This window comes from Tamandua tetradactyla, chromosome 2 (genome assembly GCF_023851605.1).
Source record: "Tamandua tetradactyla isolate mTamTet1 chromosome 2, mTamTet1.pri, whole genome shotgun sequence".
In the NCBI taxonomy this organism is placed as follows: Eukaryota; Metazoa; Chordata; class Mammalia; order Pilosa; family Myrmecophagidae; genus Tamandua; species Tamandua tetradactyla.
Window position 1 is genome coordinate 119,224,309 of NC_135328.1, and position 26,614 is coordinate 119,250,922.

General features: G+C 34.0%; 1 protein-coding gene across 5 annotated transcripts in view; it reads left to right on the forward strand.

Moving 5' to 3' along the window:
- Positions 1-26,614, forward strand: part of LOC143673742 (cytosolic carboxypeptidase 1) — a 262,732-nt gene that overhangs the window by 76,655 nt on the left and 159,463 nt on the right. For all 5 annotated transcript variants that reach the window (XR_013170577.1, XM_077148653.1, XM_077148656.1 and 2 more), the window contains exons 4-11: positions 2,005-2,072; positions 5,322-5,385; positions 5,772-5,918; positions 7,964-8,095; positions 13,724-13,817; positions 17,773-17,810; positions 21,132-21,340; positions 22,948-23,125. Coding sequence is in view for 4 of the 5 variants with exons in the window: in XM_077148653.1 (XP_077004768.1) it covers positions 2,005-2,072; positions 5,322-5,385; positions 5,772-5,918; positions 7,964-8,095; positions 13,724-13,817; positions 17,773-17,810; positions 21,132-21,340; positions 22,948-23,125 (930 nt within the window). In the remaining variant the exon portion in view is untranslated. The remainder of the gene's footprint in view (positions 1-2,004; positions 2,073-5,321; positions 5,386-5,771; positions 5,919-7,963; positions 8,096-13,723; positions 13,818-17,772; positions 17,811-21,131; positions 21,341-22,947; positions 23,126-26,614) is intronic.

Below are 26,614 nucleotides of genomic sequence, written 5' to 3' on the forward strand. Positions count from 1 at the left end.
TATCTCTGTTTACAGAGGATATGATCGTATATAAAATACAGTTAATACCAAATAACCCATAAAATGTAGAACATACCGAAGAATCCACAGGAAGCCCAATAGAGGTAATAAATAAATACAGCAAAGTTGTAAGGTACGAATATAGCATGCAAAATCAGTTGTGTTTCTAAATGAACAATCTGGAAAGGACATCAGAAAAACAATTTAATTTACAATAGTGTCCGTGATAGTTAGATCCAGGTGTCAACTTGGCCAGGACAATGTGCCTAGTTCTGTTGTTGTGGATGTGGGCCAGTGGTATGTGAACCTCATCTGTTGCTCATTTTATCTGCAGTCTGCTGAGAGGCATGCCTGCTGCAATGAATGATTGATTTAATTGGCTGGTGCTTAAATGAGAGAGCTCAATGTAGCACAGCCCAAGCAACTCAGCATACCTCATCTCAGCACTGGTAGCTCAGCCCAGGCCTTTGGAGGTGCCGAAAGAAATCACCCAGGGGAAAGTTGCTGGAACCCAGAGGCCTGGAGAGAAGGCCAGCAGAGACCACCCTGTGCCTTCCCACTTAAGGAAGAACCTCAGTTGAAAGTTAGTTGCCTTTCCTCTGAAGAACTACTGAAATAAATCCCCTTTTATTAAGAGCCAATCGGTCTCTGCTGTGTTGCATTCCAGCAGCTAACAAACTAGAACAGTGTCTCAAAGAATAAAATATCTAGGAGTAAATTTGACCAAGGATGGAAAAGACTTGTACACTGAGAACTACAAAATATTGCTGATATATGCTACAGCATGAATGAACCTTGAAGACATCATGATGCATGAAATAAGTCATATAGAAAATAATAAATATAATAAGATTTAATTTACAAGAAATGTTACATGTTACATGGTGTGGGTAGGAAATAGGGAATGAGTAATTTCTTAATGGCTACAGAGTTTCTGTTTGGAGTGATGAAAATGTTCTGGTAATGGATGGTAGTTATGGTATCACAGTATTGTGAATGTGATTAATATCACTGAATTTTACACATGAAAGTGTTTAAAATGGGAGATTTTCTGTTGTATCTATGTTACCACATTGAAAATTAAAAAGAAAAGGAAGCATAGTTTCTGGTATCAATACAATTTGAATATTTGAAAATGGTACTAGTTTTCTGCTTTCACCAAATTTGATAAAATATTTTTTAGTTCTGTTCATGAAGATAAAGAAAGCATGTAATTTTCACCCCTACTGTATACCAAGTCAAGCACCAGTACTCTGTTACAGGTTTTAAGATTTTAGATGGACTGATAGGGAATGAACTAGTCCACGATAAAGCTGTGAGGAAATACAAATAGTCTTGTTCACAGAACTCTGCAAGTCCTCATAGAGTCGAATTAGGTACATGGAGGTAGGAAAATCCAGGATGCAATGATGAGTGCCTGCTGCACCAATGGAGAGTGTTCTAGTTTGCTAGCTGCTGGAATGCAACACACCAGAGATGGATTGGCTTTTAATAAAAGGGGATTTATTTTGTTGGTTCTTCAGAGGAAAGGCAGCTGACTTTCCACTGAGGCTCTTTTCTTACGTGGAAGGCACAGGATGGTCTCTGCTGGTCTTTTCTCCAGGCCCCTGGGTTCCAACAACTTTCCCCGGGGTGACTTCTTTCTGCATCTCCAAGGGCCTGGGCTGAGCTGCTAGTGTTGAGATGAGGAATGCTGAGCTGCTAGGCTGTGCTACATTGCGTTCTCTCATTTAAGCACAAGCCAATTAAGTTAAACGTCACTCATTGCAGCAGACACACCTCCTAGCCAACTGCAGATGTAATTAGCAACAGATGAGATTCACCTACCGTTGGCCCATGTCCACAGCAACAGAACTAGGTGCTTTCACCTGACCAAGTTGACAACTGAATCTAACTACCACAGAGAGTTACCAGTTCTGCTAGTAATATGATAAAATTATGCCTACTCTTCTTTACTTTCATGGTTTAGAGAATACTCTCCCGCCTCCTCCCCTTATTTTTCAGAAAAAACAAGGAGAGAAATGACAGCCAAAGGTTCTACAGGAATGGAAGTTCTGCTGTCAACATTGGAGGTAAATTACTAACAGGCTTTAATTATGCTAGGTACAAATACCTAGCAATGGAGAAGATAAAAAAGTAAATGAAATGTACAGTTTTCGTCTTAGAGGTAAACCCATAAATATGTTTGTTTTATCGTTTAAATTGTCATTTAAAATAGTGGTATTGATATTATATTAGGTGAACATCTAAGTATATTTTACTGTGCTTATAATGATAACCATAAGTTTTAATCTTAATATTCCATTTTAATTGGTAATAGAAAATAAGCTTAACTGGGAATAAGAATTTTGCTTAAAATAATTTTAAATTATCAGCATTGGTAATTTTCATTATATTGTGTTAGCTGTTTTACTACATATATTTGTTGAATATCTATATTATATTGATGATAATTGAATATCTAATCCAGTGTTAAAGTCTTGAGTAGATGAGCTAGATGCATTCAGAGTAATCGTTATACATTTTATTGAGCACATTGTTAGGAATAAGGCATGGGTTCGTGTTCTTCTCATCTTAGCATCATAAAGATGATAGTTCTTTGCAAATTGACCTTTTTAATACAATCTCAACTAAAATCCAAATGAAAATAAAAAGAATAAGAAGGGAATTTCTGAAAAAATGAGAAAGTACTAGACTTACCAATTATCAAAGCATATTATAAAGCATCAGTAACTAAAATAGCTCATGAATAGATGAACATCAGTGCACCAGAATGGAACTTCCAAAGATAAATTAAAATGTTCTGGGGACCTTAGTACCATTTGATAAAGATAGCATTTCACATCAGTGGGAAATAGAGGAATTATTTAATAAGCAGAGTTGGAATAAATTGGTAGTCCCCTGGAAAAGCATAAAATTTCTCCTCACATCCTACAGAAAAATATCTTCTACATTAAGCAAAGATTTAAACATGAAAAATGAAATCATAAGAGTGGTAGAGGAAGTAATGGGAGAAATTTAAAATAATCTCACAATACGGAAGGCTTTTCTAAGTATGAAAAAAACAGATATAGAAAAGATTATTTACTCAACTATATTAACAAAATGCATGGGGGTAAAATACATAAAAAATCAAAAGATACTTGGCAAGCTGAGGAAAAACAACTTGCAACACATGATTTTGTTAATATATAAAAAAAATTCTGTGAATCAGTAAGAAAGAAAAAGGAAAAACATAAACGTTGAGAACAGACAGTACTCAGAAAAAGAAATACAATTGGTACTTAAGATTACTTTTTTTTTGTCATGTTGAGGGTCCTTTTTTTTTTTTTAACTTTTTTATTGTATAACATAACATATATAGAAAGCAAAGAAATAAAAAAGCATTAGTTTTCAAAGCACTCTTCAACAAGTTGTTACAGGACAGATCCTCGAGTTTGTCACTGGCTACCATACAATCCTCTCAGATTTTTTCTTCTAACTGTTCCAGAATACAGAAAGCTAGAAGGCTTAAATCTTTTTTTATCACCACAGTCGACTTTTTCTCTTTCATTTTTGTGAAAAATAACATTTAATGTTGATATTTAAAAAAAGATACTTCTTAGTTATTTATTACAATTTGTTTTCAATAGCAAAAGACTAAAAGCAACTAGATATCATTCAGTCGGTAACTGGTTATATAAGCAATGGCCTAGCCATATAATGGTTTCTATTATGTAGACCTTGATGAGAAGGGAGAGGCTCTTTATTTATTGATATGTCAAAGTATCAAGGTACAAACTGCCTTTAGTGAGAGACCATTTGGAGAAATAAACCTGTATTTTATAAGGTCTAAGGGTTCCATGCACTGGAGGGTCCACGTGCATGTGTGTGTACACAGTCCTTTTGGAAGAACACACAGGAAACTGACCACAGAGGGTGCTGGGGAGTCACCATACACTTTACGGGGCTTTTTAAACTTTGATTCATTTACTTATTTATTTATAGAAAGATGATGAATTAAAATGACAGATTCATTCTTGTAATGATATTGACACTAAGGAAATAATAACAGTAACTCAAATTGCTTATGTCAAGAATAAGAGACTGGAGTGATAAAGGAGAATAGTGGAAACATGAATACTTTTGCTCTAAGAGAAATTGGAAAGCTCATCTGTAAAATATAGATAGTTCCTGTTTAACTTTACCATCAGGGAATTGCCTGATACTGTGTCAAACATTAGGGATACCCAAATCAGTAGGCCAAGCCCTTGATCTTGAAGCTTAGTCTTGTGAAGCTGATGTAGGTAGCAGAGAGTCTTAGCTTACCTACAGTTATGCCTAAGAGATACTTCTGGATGAACTCTTTTGTTGCTCAGATGTGACCTCACTCTCTCAAGTCCAACTCTGTAAGTGAAATCATTGCCCTCCCCACTACGTGGGACATGACATCCAGAGGTGAAAGTCTCCCTGGTGGCATGGGAGATTTCTCCTGGGGATGAGTCTGACCGTGGCATTGTGGGATGAACAATTCCATCTTGGCCAAAAGGGGAAAAGAAATGTCACTAATAAATTATCAGTGTCAGAGAGAGTTCAAATAAAGTCGAGAGCCTACTCTGGAGGTCACTCTTAAGCAAGCTTCAGTTACACATTTCTACCTATCATAACTTGCCAACCCAAACCATTTCAGCCAATCCTAAAGGAAACCTAGGCCAATATATAAGATTCTACAAAAGTTCCATGTATTAGGGTAGCTTTCCAGAAACCTGTGACCTTCAGATGGGTCCCTGGAACAGGTAAGTCCTGAAACCTAGAGGGCCCAGCCTCTCCAGAACATCAGCCAGTTCCATCTCCCTACCCTATGTTATTGACAGTCCCTTCCAACATGAAAAATTTAGAATGGCCATAGGCCACTATCCCTAAAGAGTGAGATAGAAAGATAGAGTTATACAGAAAAGGGAGGATTAAACTAATGCTAAATCATTAAATTGATGTCTCTTTTAGTCTGTAGTATCTTAGAGCAGCTAGAAATAAAAACCTAAAATTGTAGAATTGTAACCCATGTCAAACTCTGAAATCTGTTCTAAAACTAATTATTGTGCTGTGCTTTGAAATTTATTGCTTTTTTTGTACATATGTCATTTTCCACACACACAAAAGTCTTCAAGTACTGTTGAAGAGTGCTTTGAAAACTTGCTTCTTTCTTTCTTTGCTTTGTATATATTTTATATTATACAATAAGAAAAAATAAAAACAGTAATATATGGGTAGTTCCCAGTTGGTTGAAAAAGTTTGGGAATCACAAATTTATAATGTTTTAATGAAGCAAATATTTATTTCAGAACACGAAAGATCTTCAAACTACACTTAATATATTAAGCATTCTTCTTGAGCTGGTGTCAGCTGGTAAGTTTTTGTTCCCTTTAATCTAATTTATGTATATAAACAGTGATCAACAGTGTATCATATGTACTTTTTTTTTGAAAATTTCTGGTCCTTTTGATATAGAAATTTTTCTGAATATTGGAATTTGGCAATTGAACTGTCACACCTCATATTGGATCTGTTCTTTGGTATTGAGTATCCCTCATACTACTCTGCAACCCATGTGTTTGAGAACCTTGAACCTGTCAACTGTTTCTGTGCTATTTCCGAAAACAAAATCTGATTTCTTAAAACAAAATCTGATTTTGGGAGTGATTACTTTAAAGATTTCTTGGCTGCTGTTAAAAAGTGATACATAATGTGTTATGGAAAGATTTTTTCTTTTTAATTTTTTCTTAAAAATATAGGTGGTGGCCGAAGGTCAAGTTTCTTAGTTGCCAAAGGTGGTTCACAAATACTGTTACAGTTACTTATGAATGCCAGCAAAGAATCTCCCCCAAATGAGGAGTTAATGGTGCAGATTCATTCTATTCTTGCAAAGATTGGACCAAAAGGTAAGGGTTGCATTTATATGGTTAATTATTTCTGAAACTATCTTTGTAACATTAACTTTATCTGCCTTTAAACTGCTTAATTTTTAAAATCTAAAATGCTACTGCTTTTTCTTGGTCTTATTAATGTAATTTTTTTTTTTATGGTCAACTAGTGACCTACAAGGATTGGGGATCCAAAATTTATGAGGAATCCTTTTGCATGTGATAGAAAAAGGAAGAGAAATGTTTCAGAATCTCAAGTGTGTATTGTGTGTGCATGCTCATGTATGTGTATAAACGGTACAGATAACATGGATATTATTGAGGCTAGAAGGAGGGAGTTTGGTTGGAAATGTTTTAAGGAACATAGAGATAAAATATGCCATTGCTTTTCATGAATAGTTATATTTGTGCTGCATGGTCTCAGTGTTCAGGAAACTTGAAATCTAGTCAGGCCAAAATACACATGAAAAATCATGAGACTGATTTTTATAACAGTAATACATGTAAAATATTAAAGAATGCAAATTGAGAAAACTTGGAACACTGGATAAAGGAGGAAGTTGATTTTGGTTGTCAGAGAAAGGCAAAGAGATTAAAATGATCTTCAAATTCTTAGAAAGAGTCATTTTTAAGTTTTTCTGCTATTGCATTGTGGCTTCCATTTGCATTTTGAGCTTTGAAATATTGAGTTAAAATGCTTGTTCAGGAAAGTGAAGTTGTATGTGCATATGGTTTTTATGCATGTATATGTGTTTTATGGATATCTTTATGCATTATATACATATTTAAATAAAATTTTTAAGAAGTGTTTAAGTCAATATCCCCGAGATAACTAATTGTCCAGGTGTCTTAGGGACCTTTAGATTTAAACATATGCAGCTTATTTAAGTAATAGGTTAGTGGTCTCTTAAGGACATGCAGCTTGTTTAAGTAATATGTTAGTGGTCTCATATTTTCCTTTAACTCTTGTGCTTGAGGTGTAAGGGCTCCCTTTTAAGAGTTTTGCTGAAAAAATATTGTTCTTGCAAATGAAAAATAAAATAAGAGAAACTAAGTATATTGTCATTTCTTGCCTTCTACTCTACTTAGAGCCAGTTTATCTTTTTAATCTAATTTTCATGAAATTAAATTGACATATTGATATCTTTAATTTACCTTTTATATATCCTGATAGCCCCTTTTAAGTTGTAGTTAATTTATTTTATTTTCTCCGGCACAGTCTTTTAAATTCATGCTTTTATTTTGCTGTTTGCCCTGTTTTTCCATATTTATGTCATTCAAGGACATTATGCAGTAATTTCTTGAGTGATTTTTCTATCCTTGTTTTTTCTTGTAAGGTGAGAGTAATTTTCCTTCAGGAATGTTCAGTTCTTTTTCCTTAAAATTCCTGTTTATGAAATATCTCTGCTGGTTCTGCTTGCTTTCCTTGCTTAAAATCTTAGCAGTCTAAATTATTATTAGGTTTTCTTTTGCTCTTTTAATCTCTTTCTGAAAAGAAAAATTAAGGGCTGCTTCTTTTACTCTTCTTTCTTTTTCAAGAAGTTCATCCTTTTGGGGATTTATTTGATAATATTTGTCAAATTATTTTCTATATAAGCTGTTAATTAAAAAATATGTGTTCTTTTATAAGTCTGAAAATATAGAGTTCATATTAAATAAATATTATTGATAATGGGGATTTAGATTCTTTACTATTACTCTGAACTGTGGGATGGTGTTCCTGGGAAAAATATTGAACCTGGATAGTCTTATACCTGTAGTGGGCCAGCTAAGGTTTTCCTTTCATAACACCCTCAGTGCCAGGCTACTGCAACCCCCTTGCCCTCACCCCCATCTTCCTCTTAGGACCATCTTTCAAGCCAGTCAACCATGTTTCACAAATAGAAGAATTATTTTTTAAAATCATGCAGAAATGGTTATGATTTTAATTGTTTCAGTACAATTTTATATGTGATCATTTGAATTCCTAATGTAAATTTAAAATATCATTGCTTTGTAACATCTTCATTTCATTTAATAATTACACATGAATAAATTGTAATTTATCTTTTTTCTCTAAACAGATAAGAAATTTGGAGTGAAAGCTAGAATTAATGGAGCTTTGAATATAACCCTGAATTTGGTCAAACAGAATTTGCAGAATCATCACTTAGTTCTGCCTTGTCTTCAGCTTTTACGTGTATATTCTGCCAACTGTGAGTATATCAGAGCAGCTTTTAGTGACCTTAATGTTGAGAAGTTACACAAAATAAAAGTTTTAAAATAGCTTAGATCCATAAATCTCCAAAATTTGTGGACAGTGAAAGATTTAATATGGCTTATTGTAGCTCCTAACCTCAGCTATAACAAAACTGATGTTGGGCATGAAGGTGAATTGATAATATCTTTAGAGTTCTTATAAATTCTTCTAATTTGTTCTTATTAATTTTGCTGGTTTGTAAAGGACTGTTGTGAAGGTGGATGAGTTGGCAGCCTGTGGAAAATTTGTGGAAGAATCTGAGGGTATTGGCAGCTTGAAAGATTGCCAGTGCCTCTTTAGATTTTTCAAGACGAGAGGAAAGCTGAGAAGGAAGGCATCAGTCAGCAGAGTCCCTTGGAGCTAATTGTTTTCAGCAATCAATAGGGAAGTGGTAGAGCAGAGCATGGGTAATATGGGCACCACTGAGTGAGCTGGACCACAGAGACTCAGCTGCAGGTGATGTGTCCCCCAGAGCATGTGCAGACTCTCATTTCATGGTATTAGGTCTCAGACCCATATGGATTTTCATTTCTATTCTCTGGTTGCAGAATTGGATAAAGAAATAAGAAAATAATCCAGAACTGAGTTGCAGAATATCATAGTGTGAAATATTATTATAAAATAATAATGAAAGTGCTAGATCTATGTGTGCATGTATGTATATGTATAAATATATGTACGTGTGTATGTGTATTTGTGCACATACATATAAACCCCCCTTGACAATAGGCTAAAGTATACTCAGAAGAAAATCTTTTTTTAAATGTTGCTGATATTTTTATTTCTAGGTTGAATATATCTCCCACACTTATGTTTTCTCTTGAGAAAGGCCTTTTTTTTTTTTTTTTTTTACCCCTTCCCCATTTATTATATGCCCTTAATGTTTTTCTTACTGGCATTTGTATAATATTAATATAAACGTTTTCCATGCTTGGATCAGCCTTACAGTTTTGGTAAGGTAAAAAGAATATTGTAAAGTACAGACTAGTTTTTTTTAAGAACTGTTGTAAAGTGCCTGTTCTAGTTTGCTAGCTGCTGGAACGCAATATACCAGAAATGGAATGGCTTTTAAAAAAGGAAATTTAATAGGTTGCTTCTTTACTGTTCTAAGGCTGAGAAAATGTCCCAGTTAAAGCAAGTCTATACAAATGTCCAATCTAAGGCATCCAGGGAAAGATACCTTGACTCAAGAAGGCTGATGAAGTTCAGGGTTTCTCTCTCAAGTGGAAGGGCACATGGCAAACATAGTGACAGTCTCATCTGGAAGGGCACATGGCAACCACAGCATCATCTGCTTGCTTCTTCTCCTGGCTTCCTGTTTCATGAAACTCCACAGGAGGCATTTTCCTTCTTCATCTTCAAAGATTGCTGGCTGGTGGAATCTGCTTCTCGTGGCTATGTTATTCTGCTTGGCTCTCTCTGAATCACTCTCATTCTCCAAACTGTTTCCTCTTTTGCAGAACTTCAGAAACTAATCAAGACCCACCCGAATGGGTGGAGATACATCGTCACCTAATCCAGCTTCACAACCACTCTTGATTAAATCGCATCTCCAGGGCGATGATTTAATTACATTTTCAAACATGCAGCATTGAATAGGGATTAGAAGAAATGGCTACCTTTGCAAAATGGGATTAGGATTAAAACATGGCTTTTCTAGGGTCACACATCATTTCGCATCAGCACATTTCGCCCTCTGGACCCTAAATAAGACATGTTTTTCCCATATGCAGAATACATTCATTCCATCACAGTATCAGAAAAGTTTAAAGCATTTCAGTAACAATCAAATGCAATACAAGATTAAAACCAGTACAAAGTCTCATCAAAGTTGTATATAAGCATGGTCTGTGCTCAAGCAAATTCTCCTCTGTCTCTGGACCTTTGAAAACTCATAACAAGTTATTTGCTGCCAAGATACAAAGGAGGAACAGTAATAGGATACATATACACATTTCCATAGGGAGGAAGCAACACAGGGGTCACTGGACCCATGCAGTTTCGAAAACCCACAGGGCAGAGTCCATCAGGTTTCAAAGTTTAAGAATCATTTATCTTTATGACTTCTGAAAGCGGCAGTCCCACCCCATCCAAGGGCTTATGCAGAGGCCTGTCTCTCTCCAAATGCAACCTTGCGGGATATTGGGGAGATCACCTTTTTCTCAGCTCCACCGTCTCCAACCATTAGGGCTGCACCCGGACTCTTTACTATCTCTGGGGCACATGCTCAACCCCTCCATGTGGTGGCAACCAGCCTCTCCCCAAACTCCAAGGAGTGTGCTTCACTCTCTTCAAGGCCTGAAGCAGCATGGCTTTTCCACTGCAATGAGGTGGAAGGCCCACCCTCTGCCTTTAGGGCAAATTCAGCCTCTCCACGGGTTTGGGTAGGTCCACTCTCCTGGCCCAAGGCTTCTTGACTTCAGACCTCAGCCTCCATGGTTTTGCCTCTGAAGTTATTTTTCCTACAATGTGTCCCTTCTCTGAATCCCCCAGTCTAGACTGCCAGTGGCACTCTCCTTGGCTTTCTATGCAGTAGTTGTGGATCATGCCCATCAGTCGTAGGGAGTTTCCAGAAATCCTTCCTGGATAACTCCATATCCGAGCCTGACTCTGAAATGGCTGGCTGGTTGCACATTTAGTTAAAATCTTCACATGGGGCAATTTTCTCTGGGGTCTCCCTTTCTGGAGACCCAGAATTTTCCAGAACTTCAGTGTCTGATTTCTTTATACTCAAAAGTTCAGTTTTCAGCCTATCTTTCTTGTGTCATGTTTCACTATAAGATGTGAGGAGAAACCAGGCAGCACTTTCCACATTTAATTTAGAGATCTCTTCTACTAAATATCCAAGTTCATGGCTTTTAAAATCTGCCTTCCAGCCAAAGCCATTAGTCAATTTAGCCAGATTATCTGCAATTTTTAAACAAGACTAGCTTTCTTTCCACTCTATAAAAACACATGCCTTATTTCTGTCTAAGGCTTTATCAGAAGTGTCTTTAGAGTCCACATTTCTACCAACAGTCTCTTCAAAGCATTCTAGGCCTTCTCTATCAACCTTCTCACAAACTTCTCCAGATCCTTCCCCTTATCCATTTAAAAGGCCATTTCAACAGGTTTGGTATTTGCAAACCACGGCAGCACCCCACTTCTGGTACCAAAATCTGTTCTAGTTTGCTAGCTGCCAGATGCATATACCAGAAGCAGAATGGCTTTTAAAAAGGGGAATTTGATAGGTTACTAGTTTACAGTTCTCAGGCTGAGAAAATGTCCCAGTTAAAGCAAGTCTATAGAAATGTCCAATCTAAGGCATCCAGGGAGAGATACCTTGACTCACGAAGGCCGATGATGTTCAGGGTTTCTCTCTCAAGTGGAAGGGCGCATGGCAAACAGAGTTTCTCTCTCATATGGAAAGGCACATGGTGAACACAGTCAGGGTTCCTCTCTCATCTGGAAGGGCACATGGCAGACACGGCGACATCTGCTAGCTTCTTCTCTTGGCTGCCTGTTTCATGAGGTTCCCCGGGAGGCATTTCCCTTCTTCATCTCCAAAGGTCGCTGGCTGGTGGACTTTACTTCTCGTGGCTGTGTTATTCTGCTCTGCTCTCTCTGAATCGCTCTCATTCTCCAAAATGTTTCCTTTTTCATAGAACTTCAGAAAGTAATCAAGACCCACTTGAATGGGTGGAGACATGTCATCACCTAATCCATCTTAACGAACAGTCTTGATTAAATCACATCTCCAGGGAGATGATCTAATTACTGTTACAAGCATGCAGCATTGAATAGGGATTAGAAGAAATGGCTGCCTTTACAAAATGGGATTAGGATTAAAACATGGCTTTTCTAGGGTACATACATCATTTCAAACCAGCACAGTGCCTATGTTCTAATTCCTACATAAGTTACATAAATTGTAAATTCCTATGCATTTACATTGGTCCTTTGTGATTTTTTTTTTGCTTGTTCTTTATTTTTAAAGCAGTGTTTGTTAAGATATATTCACACACTACACAGTCCATTCAAAGTGTACTAACAGTGGCTTTCTGTGTAATCACCGTAGTTGTGCATTCTTCACCAGAATCAATTTTATAACATATTCTTTACTCCAAAAAGAAAAACCCATACCCCTGTACCCCTCATCTAGAAGAAAATCATTTTGAACGGAAGTAATTAACACATATAATTAAAAAGAGCACAAGGAAATAAATGAATTAGAGATCTAATAAAAAAAGTCAGAAACAGCAGTAAACAAAGAAGCAGAAAGAATGATACAGTAAAGGAACAAATGACAAGACATGCAATAGAAAACAGAAAATGTTCATTTAAAAATATAAAGCTGGGGGGTATACGGGTGTTTCGGTGGTAGAATGCTCACCTTCCATGTGGGAGACCTGGGTTCAATTCATGGACCATGTACCCTACCCCCTCTCCCCACCAAAATATATGTATATATAAAACTGAGTTGGATTAAAATAAAACAGATAAACCACTGATTCCTACCCTCCCCAATTAAGGGTAAAGGAAGATAGCACAGCATAAAATTAAAAGGAATAATGGAATAGTAGAAATTAGAATTATGTTTAGAATTTTAGGTGCTACGTTTTTAATAATGTTTTATTGAATTAGCCTCTAGAAGTCCAGCAAATGGTTTATAATTTTCTTGATAATGTTTGTTAAGAGTTCGAAATGTTGGCCAGAATTTTCTGATTAGGTAACTTTTTACATATTCTATGAAAATGAGCGAAATTGTTTCCTGTTTTTCCCTAGGACAATTGCTTTAGTTAAGGTCCTCCTTATCTCTTTTTCAACCTCCTGGTGTGTCTCTCAAATCCATCTTCCCCAGAGTGGTGTGAATTCTGATCTGGGTATTTAAAAATGCAGATATGATTTGTTCCGTTTGGATGATTCCCTCTAACTTAAAGAATTAAAATTCTTGGGGCCCTTCATAAATGTTTTTTATCTCCTTTTCCCACCTCATCTTCCCACTCAGCATGCCTTTGTCTGACACTGCATGCTTTAACAATATGTATCTGCTCATACCCGTGGTGTTCACTGTCTTGTTGTCCAAGTTATCTCTGTCTCCAGGGATATTCCAGAGCCACATCCACTCCTTACCTCCTCCGGCCCCTGTTCTAGCCAGTTCCTACTCCCTTTTACAAACTGAGCCCAGGCATCATTTTCTCCAGAAATGCTTTCTGTCCTACTCTGTATTAAGGACTCCTCAATGGTTTAGGCTAAATAGCCTACAACTCTTAATCTATGTAGGAAGTAATTTAGTAATTATCTTTTTGTTGTTTCTGTCATTCTTTTCTACACTGTCTTTGTTTATTTTGTCTCTGCATTCCCTCGATCTGGTATTAGTGGAGTTTACTCTATTTATCAAATATACAAATGGGGCGACTCAATTATTTTTTATATTTTTTTGTTTTTTATAACTTGTTTCAGAATTTTTCTGCAATTTCCTGTAACAATTTCTCCCTTTGAGTGATTAGCTAAAATAAACTTTACGAGTGACATTTATTGCATATCAAGTATACAGATTTTTACTTAATGAGGTTTTTAATCATTTGCATCATTTCCCTACCAGCTGTGAATTCAGTATCCTTAGGGAAAAATGGAGTTGTGGAACTGATGTTTAAAATCATTGGACCATTTAGTAAGAAGAATTCAGGTCTTATGAAGTGAGTAAATGTTTTGAATATAAATAGAGGTTTAGCCTGTTTTATTCTGTGCCTCATCTTATAGACCTCATCTTGATATATACAACAAGCAGGTTGAAGTAAATTGTATCTGGTGTTTTCTCTTAGATTTTGTGATTTTATTGTAATAACGACTTTCTTTACTATACAATTTAACCTCAAAGTTCTAAATTAGAAAATTTTAAAATTGAATATAGTGTTCAGAGAAATTTAGATTTTGAACATTGCTACGTGCTGTGAATAAAAAGAGAGAAGGATCATTTATAGAGTATCATTCATTTAGAAACATTTATTGAGTGCCTACTATGCTCCCCACCCAGTTTTGCAATCTTTTAATGGCTCCTTCCTTCATTCTTGTGATTAGATGAATATGTCTTAAAATGTATACATTCCTTTTCTCAAAATCATGTCATTCTTTTTTCTTTTAATATATACATGTTCATAAGTGTGTTAATCTCAGAAAATAAAAGTTTCTAATCATTTGCTTATATTTAATATTTTTTTCCGCCATATTGGAGGTAATTTTTTAATGGAATTTTTCAAACATAATAGAGTTAAATAGAGTAAATATTTTATTAAATGAAATAATTTTATTGAATTATTGTAGTTTTTGTGTTATATTCACAATTACAAACATTCTCCTATTTTTCCCTCTTAATTCTCTTTCCACGCTTCTGTTTATTTTTTTTTTGCTTGGATATTTTAAAACAAATCCTAGATTTTCCCTTGGCCTCATTTTTTTTTTTTTTCTGTATGCAGTTCCTAGATATTTTATCTTTTCTGCCTTAAATAGTTTAGAATTTAACTCTAATTAATGACTTAAAATAACCATAATTCTATAATATATCCCCCTAAATTATTAATTCTTTAAAGCAATTTAAAATCCAGTTTACATTCAGTTTTTCCCATTTGTCTCAAAATTGCCCTTTTACAATTGGCTTGTTTGAATCAGAATCCAAAGTATATACTTTATTCTTCATTATATGTAGGAAATTTCCAAACATATGTAAAACGTAAAGAGAATGGTATAATGACTCCTGATGTACCCATCAACGATTTTATCAACATTCTGCCATTTTTATTTCATTTATTGCTACCTCCTTTTTTTCTGGAGTATTTATAACATGGTTTTTAAAAATCAAATGTCAGCCCTCTGTAAATTCTTCAGTATGATCATTATAGGATTTAGCTCCCCACTTTTTTTTAATATTAGCACAATATCATTTGTATACCCAGCAGTATTACTAATGATCCCTTAATGTCATATAATATTTTCTGATTGTCTAAGAAATATCTTTTAATAGTTGATTTATTCAAATTGGGATACACATGACATCTGTCAATTACGTTTGATTGATATGTCTTATGTTCTTTTAAAATCAGTAACAGTCTTCCCTATTTGGTTTTATTTATTTGTTGTTTATTTTATTTATTTGTTTTATTTGTTGAAAAGTCTGGGGTAGTGTGTAGAACGTCCCACATTAGGAAGACTTTATCCTTGACTTTAGGAAGACTTTATCCTTGGGTCGTTTAACATGTGGGTATATCTCTGATGATAGTTAGAGCTAGAGGATTGATTAGATTTGAGATTTTTTTTTTTGGTCAAAAATATTTCATAAAGGGTACTTAGTACTTTGTTTGGATTACTTAACATAACTGAGTTGAGGCGATCAGTGTGTTATAAATGTTTCCATCAACTTTTCACCTGGTGATTTAGTAGTCATTCATGACTTTGTTAGATCCATAATTTTAATTGGAGGTTACAAAATAGTTTTCTAATTATCTTGCTTTACACTTACTATCTGTGATTCTTTTGTAAAGAACAACCCTTCCACATCCACTGTTTGGTTAAATTTTACATTAAAAAAATAGGATTCTGAGCATTTCCGGTTTTTTCACTCTTTCTTAATAAAGGCCAAAATATTTTAGATTGTTTTCTTCTTGAAAATGAGAGTTTACTTGCACATATAATTATTTATCAGGTATTATTTGGTGAGGTGGCTCAACATATTTACTAAAGCAAAGATCTTAATCCTTTAGCACCCAGTGAAATACAGGACAAGGAAAATGATTGTATCACAATTGGTACAACAAACTTACAGAATCACTGCGGCGTAGTGGTTTAAAAAGTGTGCTTTTCAGGCTCACAGACCTGGATTTGAATGTTAGCTCTGTCACTCAACAATTTTTGTGCCACCAAACAAATTGCTTAACCTATTTTGCCCCGGTTTCTTATATGTACAATGTTAATAATATTAATACATACATCAGGAATTTGTTGTGAGGATTTAATGAAATGATTCCTATTACTCACACGATACCTATATTAATGCAATGTATTAGTATAGTCAAGCAGTATAGTAATGTGGGTGTGAATGAATGAATCCTAGTTGATACCAAAAGTATATTTACTATTTATATGTCATTCCTCTCCTTGATTCTTAAAGTTCTTCATAATTTATTTTTTATTTAATGGTCATGATCTCTTACTTAATATTCACAATACTTTATTGTAACCAATTAACAAAACCAATATAAAATGATCCTAGGGGAAATGAAACATTTCAGAAGTATTTAAGAAATAACTTTATGTTGTACCATTTTGGAATATTGAAAACCACTTAGAGATCAGTGGGTCTGAAATTTCTGAAAAAAATTTTGGTTATCTAACTCATTCCTTCATTGTCTTTTCTGTTTCTATGTTAAAGAGAAAAACTAAGTTTTTACTTTCTTTTTCTTTTAAAACTAATAAGCCACTTATTGTTCAAACATCTGTATCTTGATCTCTTGTCATTTTTAGTAATCTGATAATCTCTCCCCAGAAAGCCACTTCTTCTTTACCACTAATATATGCAACTTTTACTTTATTGCCTCATGTTTGGTTTTCATTTGTTGAATAGTTTTTTCATAGGTGTTTACATTGTATCATAATATCTAGATTGTAGAATCATCTGTAGATAAGATAATTTTCTGTCCTCTAATGTTATATCCACAAAGAAACAGCTACTGTAGGTACCTTGTAGGCGCTCAGCAAATGTTTAATAATGAATGAAATGCTTAAGCTTGACAACATTCTTATTTTTAATTCAGGCTAATTAGTTAATTTTAGTAATTGAAATCTTATGGGAGATTCTATAGTGTGTAGTTATATATTTCTAAAGTTATTGAAATTAAGTACCATTTCTTCAGCAACTCATTTTTTTAAAAACAACTATTTAAATTACAAGTTTTCACAGTGGTACTATAATATATATAATTAAAGTTGAGTAATAGCTGTTGGTTTTGCTATGGGGAATGTAGTATTTATGTTCAAGAAAATATAAGTGCCTTCTGTTTTTATTTTTTTTTTAACTTTTTTCTTTTTCTGTATTTTTTATAATGCCTTCAATTTTTAGAGCTCTTCCTCTGTTCTCTAATGGCAGTAAAATTTTTGAGACATTATTTAGACTCACTATCCTCATTATGGCTGAAAATGTTAAGAGCTCATACTTCTCTCCAGACTTCCAACTTTCAAAATATTTTACATTTTTTATCAACTTAAATAGAAGTATTTTTGCTTGATAGAGCTAATCTAAAGTGAGACATGTAAGAAAATATCTGTAGAATTTTGGAGTTATGAACTAAATTTGTGTTAAAACTCTGTCAGCATCAGATACAGGTACAATAGTTGATTCCCACCTAACTGATATAAAGACATAGGCATTGTTAATTATTTTCTTTTAAAAAAATTCCTGCTTTTTTAATATTTCAAACTTCCTATTTGATTTGAAGCTGAATGGAAGATGCTATTGAAAAGCACCATAAGTAATTGAAAATAACAAAGATACATTTTGGAATAGATAATAGGATAATTATCAGAAAAGATTGTGTGAATTTACTATTGTAGATTAATTTTACTAGTTTTGTTGTTGTTTGTGTTTTCTTGTTGTGTTGACAGGGTTGCTTTAGACACTCTTGCTGCATTGCTAAAATCAAGTAAGTTTTTAAATACTAGAAATACTAGATTCTGTATCTGCAAGTATTATACCTATTACATTAAAGAAACTGGAAATGTAGATTTAGTCTACATCCAAACTTCCAATAATATGAATCTGGTTTATAATATTTTAATGTAAAAATTGATTTTATCTTCTTGAACATTGATATTCTTTATAACTAAGGTTATGTTATTAATTGAGCTATAATTTATTCAGTATACTTATATGATTTATTCAAGTACATTGACTTCCCATTTTTAAATTATATTTATAAACTTAAAGCCCTGTTGGTAGAAGAAAATATGTAAATATTATATGAATATAATTCTTCAAAGTGAAGCTAATATGGTATTGAAACTTTTACTATGAAGAATATCTTGTGCAACTACTGCCTCTTGCTAAATGTTACATACCACATATGATTTTTACTTAGATCCTTCTTATTAGAAATTTTGTTTCTACCATAAATTCAAATTTATCATATTTAAAAAGTTACTATTAATGTAAATTTCAGTCTAATAAACTCATTTACAAAATAAAACATTATTTTCTTTATTTTCAAGCTGAAGAGTTGTACTAAAAGTGTCTTACCTTAATATGATGTCTTTGAATAGTAATCATTTACATTTACATGTTCTTTTTTTCTCTCCAAGATACTAAGATCTCTATTTTAAATATTAATTTTTATTAGCAGTATCAGTAAGTAGCTTTAAAATTAAAGGCACCACCCCTTGGATGATTGTTTGATTAAAATTAATACTTTATTTAACCACAGTAATACTTTAATCTTAAAGCTTTGTGTTGACAGTTTAAAATTTTTTCCCCAAAAAGTAGTTCATCAAAAACTGTCTCAAGGCTGAGACCAGCTTGCCCTTAAATTTAAATTACCATAATTATTTATAAGTAGCAAGAAATGATTAATTTGGTAAAGGTTTATGATATTTTAAAAAATCACCTTAGCTATTAGAATTATATAACAAACTTCTTAGTTAACAATTTTATCCTTGAAATGAAATGTGCTATTCAGATTAGCAATCTAGCTTTATTTTTATATATAATGTAATAAATTTAGACCAAGATCAGAGTATTTGAATTAATTTGTAGCCTTACTTTGATGTTCCATGACTTTGTCGTTCAAATTGTGTAAAGACCAATTGTTAAATTAACAGACATATGTTTTTAATTTTGATTAAAACAACTTTTACTAAAGTTTACTAATTTTCAGGGATTCTGGATGACATATTCATTCTAAATTAATGAAAACTAAAACCCTCATTAATTTCAAGTATTTTATAGAAATCGATTAACCTATGATGATTGAAATCCATTCTCTTCAGTTTTAAATAATAGTCTTCCTTTTACTCCTTTTGTTCTTTCAAGGAGGGTGGTAGGCAAACATATCTGTTTACTCCATCAGTATCAAATAGTAACTGACAGGTAGAATGACTAGTTTATACTTAAAATGGTTTTATATGGATACTAATAGAACAAAAGTTTAACAATGCAAAATAACATTTAGTAGTGCATTGCATATTTAAAATGCAGCATGGCATGTGGAACATTCTCATTTACTAATTTTAAAGATTTGCTTCTGTGGGGGGTAGCATTTCCTTTAAAAGGATAAATTATTATAATAAACATGGGAGAGTGTAGAGCAAAGAATACGTAGACACATGCAGTCCAGAAAGATAGGCAGTTCAGTTGGCATTGTTGGAGTCTAGTCTAGAAGCCTCAGTCTAAAGGTAAACTTAAGTTATCTTTTAATCAGAGAGGGCAGAAGAGATAAAGGCTAATTAGTAGTTTGGTGCCCTGAATACATGAATAAAAGTCCCTTTACCAATCTGTTTTGATCAGTTGCAAATTGCAGATAACTGTGTTTGCTTCCCTTAAGGGTCACTCAGCGCATGTGTTTTGAATTATGACCAAGCTCCTGATTTAATCTTTTCTAAAGATTAAAAGATACCAAGTTTGTAACAGGAGTTAGAATGATGATAGCTTTTAGCAATATTTCATTCACATTATATAAAGAAAGTATATATATCCATTTAAAATACCTAAAATCAGTTGAACTGATTTAGTACATAGGTACAGTCTTAGCAAACTGACTATTCTAGGCACAATAGTGATTTTAAAGCTTTCATATAAGAAAGCTTTCTCCCCCTTGCAGGTTTCTTCCAGGTCTTTGATGTCAAAACGTAAGTTTCTGAGAAGGAATTATTAAGTTTGATTATCCCAGTGTCTCTGCATTATGTTTTAGGTATGTATTAGCCCATTTGGAAACTTCAGTAATTCTTTCAGGCAACTAAAAACGGTAAACTTCAGTAATTCTTTCAGGCAACTAAAAACAGTGGAGCCTGCTGTTGCCCTATCTTAGTGTCCATGCCATGAACCAAGGGGTCATTTTATAGGTAAGCACAAGATAAGGAAGAGTTTGGTTTTTCTTTATAGCTGAATAACCTCAGGATAGATTGGCATTCTGCATTATTTTGCATCTTTATAGCTGGCCCACTGATGTGATGCTGGATAGCTGTTGATATATGATTCACTAGTTGCCATCTTAGTAAAAGGCACCTTTTTGGTTAAGCATGTGAAATGTTAAAACTTTAAAAAATAATCAAATTATTTCAAATTTATGGATTCATTTCCTTTATTCCACACCAATAAAATTGGCCATTTACAAAAAACTTTAATTTAGTTTTCATTACATTAAAAAATCAATGACCAGAAAGCACAGTGTTCTAATTATATAATACTCCTTACATTTCATTTACTAAAAAGTTGTACAAATATTTTTACTTAACGTTGTATGACATAAATTGTATATAATTCCTGGGTATTTAGAGCAATTCATTTCAGTGGAAACAAAGTTTGTAATAAGAACTACAATCCAATCGAGTTCATTTAAACAGAAACAAAGTTTGTAATAAAAGTAACAATGATAATGACTTAAAATCATATTCAGAGCTGTAAGTTAAAGATATACATTCCATCGGTATTACCAAAATGGGTATATTCATAAGTTTTAAGATATATGAAACTTTTGTTATAAACATTTGAAAAGATGTAACCTTAATTTTTTAAATGAGATTTAAAAACCACTAAACAAAACATGGATAGCTTTCTGGAATATGTTATAATTTCCCCTATGGAGCGTGCCATATTTATTTTATTAGATAAACATTATTTAAATATGTGGTTGCTATGGTTTTCTTTGGTAAAAAAAAGAGTTACCACAGTATTAAGGTAATATTCTTTGATCTATTCTAACACTTTCTCTTGTCATTTTCATAATGTTCTTTCTCAATATTCTTTGTTAAAGAAACAAATGCCAGGAGAGCTGTAGACAGAGGATATGTCCAAGTGCTTTTAACAATTTATGTAGATTGGCACCGCCATGATAATCGCCATAGAAACATGCTCATTCGGAAAGGAATTTTACAGAGTTTAAAAAGTGTTACAAACATTAAGTTGGGAAGAAAAGCATTTATTGATGCCAATGGGATGAAAATTCTGTATAACACTTCTCAAGTGAGTTTTTAATTTTTTTCCTATTATTGTGATTACTAATGATATAATTTGGTTCTTAAGAAAATGGAATTGGTGTACATAATACTCAGAAAGTGAAAGTATGTTAAATATATTTTTAAAAAGAATGTTGAAACTAAAAGACACAATCATTTCTCACATGTGACCTCAGACTGAATTGGAGAAATTAGTCAGTGCTCAGACTCTGTAAGGAGAGATTCCCCCACCCCGCCCCAAAGTAAAAGAAAGATGCATAAATCCATCCACAGTCAAGAAGGGGTTCCATGTCATCATGTTTCTAGGATGTGCAGTTGGCTGTACTCAGTTTTGGGGGGTTCCCTCAGAAGATATTTGTGGATAAGGCAGTTTGTTATCTGTAAGTGTTTTTATGTCATCTTACGGGATAGAGCCTTTTTTTTTTGAGTAGAGAAGGTACAAAAATGAAACCTGGAGTTGAAAATTCTAGTTCTGTCATCTTAAGCGTAAACACTCTTGGCAATATTTTCAGCATGATTTTTTTCTAGCATCTTTAGAAGACCATCAGCTATGCAGAATGGGAAATGTTCTCATGCAACATTTTTTGCTTTTATAATAAGGCTGTAATTATTAGAAATCTGTTTTTTTGAGAATTTTAGTCATTTAATGTCTTCGTGTCCTCTTGGTCTTACACATGACGTACATAATCTCTTTCTTTGTGACAGTAGTTAAGATATCTGAATACACATTTCATGGTTACCCTGGTTTCTTTGTCTAGGCTAATCACCTGCGTTTCTTTTTGTTATTCTTAGTATGGGCAGAGATGGGTATTTGATCTGTGGCAAAGAGCATGGTATGTGAAGCCAAAGACTCTGGGTTTAAATCCTTGATAGGTGACCTTGTTTATGTCACTTGACATTTCGGAACCTTAAGTTCTCATCTATTGTGAAAACTTAGATGTAAAAATATGTATTGAAAACTTTACATTGTATCAAAATACTATCAAAGTATCAGTTGTTCATAATATTAATATTGTTACATGATAGAGTTTTAAATCCCTTCTTCATCTAAACCCTTCTCAAGATAAGATATCAGGATAGCAAATCAATCTCTTAAAATTTTAAATGGTAATATTCAGGTTATTATTTTATAAGTTGGCCAACTAATTTAAGAGGTATTTTTGTATAATAGCTGATAGTTTTAAGAAAGGCTCAGCCAATTTCATGGCATCTCTGTTTCTTTATATTTCTTACATCTTTTTAAATTTCGTACTACATTTTTTTTTACTTTTTCTTTTTTTTTCTCTTCCCTTTAAATTTCTATGCTCTTGGCTTTCTTAGTCCCTCTGAGTCACTCATAGATAGTACTTTGATAACTTTTGGTACCAATGATTGTACTGATTTCTGCTTAGTTAAAAATATTTAAGAAAAAGTACTACTAAGTTTGTCACGTGAGTTTTCTAGTTACAAAATGATATTTCTTAAAACTATTTTTATAATTATACTCAGTTAAAAATTGTTTCTTGCAGTACTTGTCTTTAGAAAATTATTAATGTATTACTTTATGCAGTAATGTAAAATTGGTTTAGTTAATTCACCAAAGGCACATTTCTTTCTTTTTTCCTTAAAAAACAGGAATGCTTGGCAGTCCGGACCCTTGATCCTCTTGTCAACACCTCCAGTTTGATAATGAGAAAGTGTTTCCCTAAAAATCGCCTGCCACTCCCAACGATTAAAAGTTCTTTTCATTTCCAGTTGCCAGTCATTCCTGTAACTGGCCCTGTGGCCCAACTCTACAGTTTACCCCCTGAAGGTAGGACCACATAGTAACAGCTGGCCTGGAATGGTGCAGCTCTCTTGACTTTTTTACTTTTGTATAACTCCTTAGAGAAAAAGAAAGACTTTAATGAGCATAAAACTCTCACAAATATTTTAATTAATAAATATGTCTTTAGATATAAGGAATTGAGGTATAGTAATTAAGGGAAATAGTGTTGAATATGTTGCATATATGTGAATGTGAGTTGTGGATAAATATACGTATCACCATGGAAACATTCTTTGATAGTTTATATAAATTGCCAGAGTATATACATTAAATGTATAGGCAATTATATTTGTAGCTTTTTACAATGCTTTTTTGTAATTTTTAAAATTTAAATTTGTAGTTGTTTAGTGAACATTGTGTTTTTTTTCAATATGTATGAGTTTTCTTTTTATTTCTTTTCCTGGAGTGAGGTAAATGTTCTGAAAAATGATCATGGTAATGAATGTACAACTATGTGATGATATTGTCAGCCATTGATTGCTCACCAAGTATGGAATGTTCATAAGTTAAAAATGTTCATGTTGTACGATGTTTCATTTTATTGATAAGAATTACAAAAAAAACCCCTAATCATCGAAAACATGGCTTACACCTTACAAAAAATTGCATATGAGTTATTTGAATGAAAATAAGGTTATCGGGGGTTGACTTTTGCATTTTTTATAGAATACTGTAGATGTGTTGTAAAAAAGAAGTAAAAGTTTAAATTTAATGTGGGGAAAAGAAATTTATTTGATAAGATCTAGTAAAATGGGAAAGACAAGGTAGTCTAGGCCATAAATGGAATTTCTGCAATATTTTCTTATCAATTGATCATGTCTTTGCAAGTCTTTTATTTATACTGAAAATAAATTATTTGAAATGTTATTTAAACACTTTTCAAGTAATTATAATTAGTTTTATTATCCTTGAAATACATTTATCAATGATATATTTCATAAGATACACTATTACAGTTTTTTTTTTTTGAGTACCTGAATTCTCCGAAGGAGGAGAAACTTCTTTATTTTTCTATGCTGCTATAAACCACTCAATAGTGTCCTTTCATTTCAGTCTGAACTCCCTTTAGCATTGCTTGTAGGGCACTTCCCCCATTCTAGTGGTGATGAATTATTTATCTGAGAATGTCTTAATCTAGCCCTCATTTTTGAAAAAGAATCTCACTAGATATAGAATTCTTATCTGAGAGTTGTTTTCCTTCAGCACTTTAAATATTTCAACCCACTGCCTTCTTGCCTCACATGTTACTCTTCTCTCGCAGCTTTCAGAACTCTTTGTCTTTTGCATTTGATAGTGTAATCAGTACGTGACAGTACATTTTTCTTCATATTTTTTCTGTTTGGTGTTTTCTGAGGTTATTGGATGTGCATGTTTACCTCTTTTGCTAAGTTTGGGAAGTTCTCTGCCATTATTTCTTTGACTAGTCTTTCTGCCCCTTTTTATCTTTCTTCTCCTTCTGGAACTCCAGATGTATATATCGATGCGATTAATGGTGTCCCATAACTGTCCAGGATATTTTCGCTTTTAATATTTCTTTTTTCTTTTTGCTCCTCACCCTAACTCATTTCAAGTTTCTTGTCTTTAAGTTCACAGATTCCTTCTTCTGCCAACTCCGTTATGCTCTCGAAAGTCTCCTGGGCATTTTTCATTTCTATTATTGTGTTTTTTAACTCCAGCAGTTCTGTTTGGTTCCTTTTTAAACATTTATATCTCTTTACTTAGACTTTCCTATTGTTCACTCATTGTTTTCCTGATAGCCTGTAATTTTTTCTCTGTACATTCTTTCATCTCCTGAGGCATTTTTAAGATCATTTTGAAAAAGGCTTTGTTCAGTATGTCTATATTCTTGTCTTCTTTGAAATATTTTCTGTGTTTTTGTCCTCTTCCTTTGGATGGGCCATCATTTCCTGTTTGCTTGTCTTGTACTCTTTTGTTGCACACTGAACATTTTAATATTTTAAAAAAAATATTAGCTCTGCGATTTACTCCCTGGGATGTCTATTTTCTGGTTTTGTAACTATCTGGTGATGAGACAGCGTTTTCTTCAGCATCAGTCTCCTATCAGAAAGGTCTGCCCAAGGCAGATGGTGTGCAGGTTTTCCCCGTCTTTCTGGGCCTCTGTCTTGTCCTGAGCTTTCGCTTGTTAGTTGTTTTGGAGTTTCCCTGTCTCCAGGAGTTTGGTTGTTCCCTCTGTTTCCCAAGAAACAAACCTCTCTTTCAGGTATCTGAAGCCCGCAGACCTTTGTCCCAGACCGTCTGTTGCTGTAGTTTTTTACCCTCATGTCATTGTCTCATAATGTTTTTGCCAGAAGGGCAAATTCTGGGAGGAGGATCCCCCAGTGTGTATGTGTGTGTGGGGAGAAGGGGGCAATTTCCCAATTCGATCTTCCCCAGACAGAATAGTGTCAAGGGTCCACAATGGGGGTGCAGCCTAGCTCCAAAGTGCCCTGAGCAGGGGGTCCAGAGGGGCACCAAAAGCTTCTCTGCTGGCTCCTTAAAGCTGACCTTTCCTGGCCTGCCCAGCAAATTCAGCCTTTCAGCTAACTTGCCCTGCAGCCATAGGGGAGCCCCTGAGTCTTTAACTTTCTACTGCCTTTGCCCCTGTCCAGGGAGGGTTGAAACAGTGGCTGCCCCTCTATTTGTCCATGGCAGGTTGAAATAATCGTTGTCCTTAGAACCAGGACTCAGTGATCCAAATTTGCTAGTCAACAGCTGTGATCAGTGATCTACTGTACATACCCTGTTCTTGGAGAAGAAGATTTTTATGTCCCTTTCTGTTAGCAGTAGCTAGCCAGGGTCTGGACCCTGCTATGGCCTGCAGTGAGAGTGGGAGAGGGATGCCAATCATGACTGCATGGAGAGAATTTGTAGTTCTTTACTGTATTTTATCAGTCTCTTCTTCTTCTTCCCTGGATGCTGTACACGTTCTTCTGGCCTCTGGAGTTTCAGAATAGTTGTTTCAGACAGTTCCTGCCTGTTTAATAGTTGTTTTGGTAGGAGGATTGAGTCCTGGAGCCCCTGTAAATAAAATCTTGCATGAACCACCAATGGTGCATATTTTGTAAGCGTCAAGCTGAAGTCTAACCCAGGTCTGCCTGGCTCCACGGCCTCCTTTTGGTCATGATTTATTTTTAAGATACTTAATTCTAAAAGTACAAGTTTAGTCAAAACAAAGTATCAAAACGGGTTATTTAGAAACCTGCTTTAGAAGGTTTAAGAGTCTAAGGTTATGTCTAAGACTTATGTTTAAGATAGTGGAAACAACGATCTGATTCCTTCTTCCTGAGAGACTTTAAAAATAGGGGAAGATCTGTACCAAATCTGAAATCTAGGAAAATGGGGCATGTTCGTGGAACAAACAAAGGATTTTGTTATATATGATGAAGATATGAATAGATTACACAAGAGAGTCCACTCTCTACTCCTCCCTTCTGAGAAATGTCCTATCTCTGGCTGCAAGTTGAAGTGCCACTA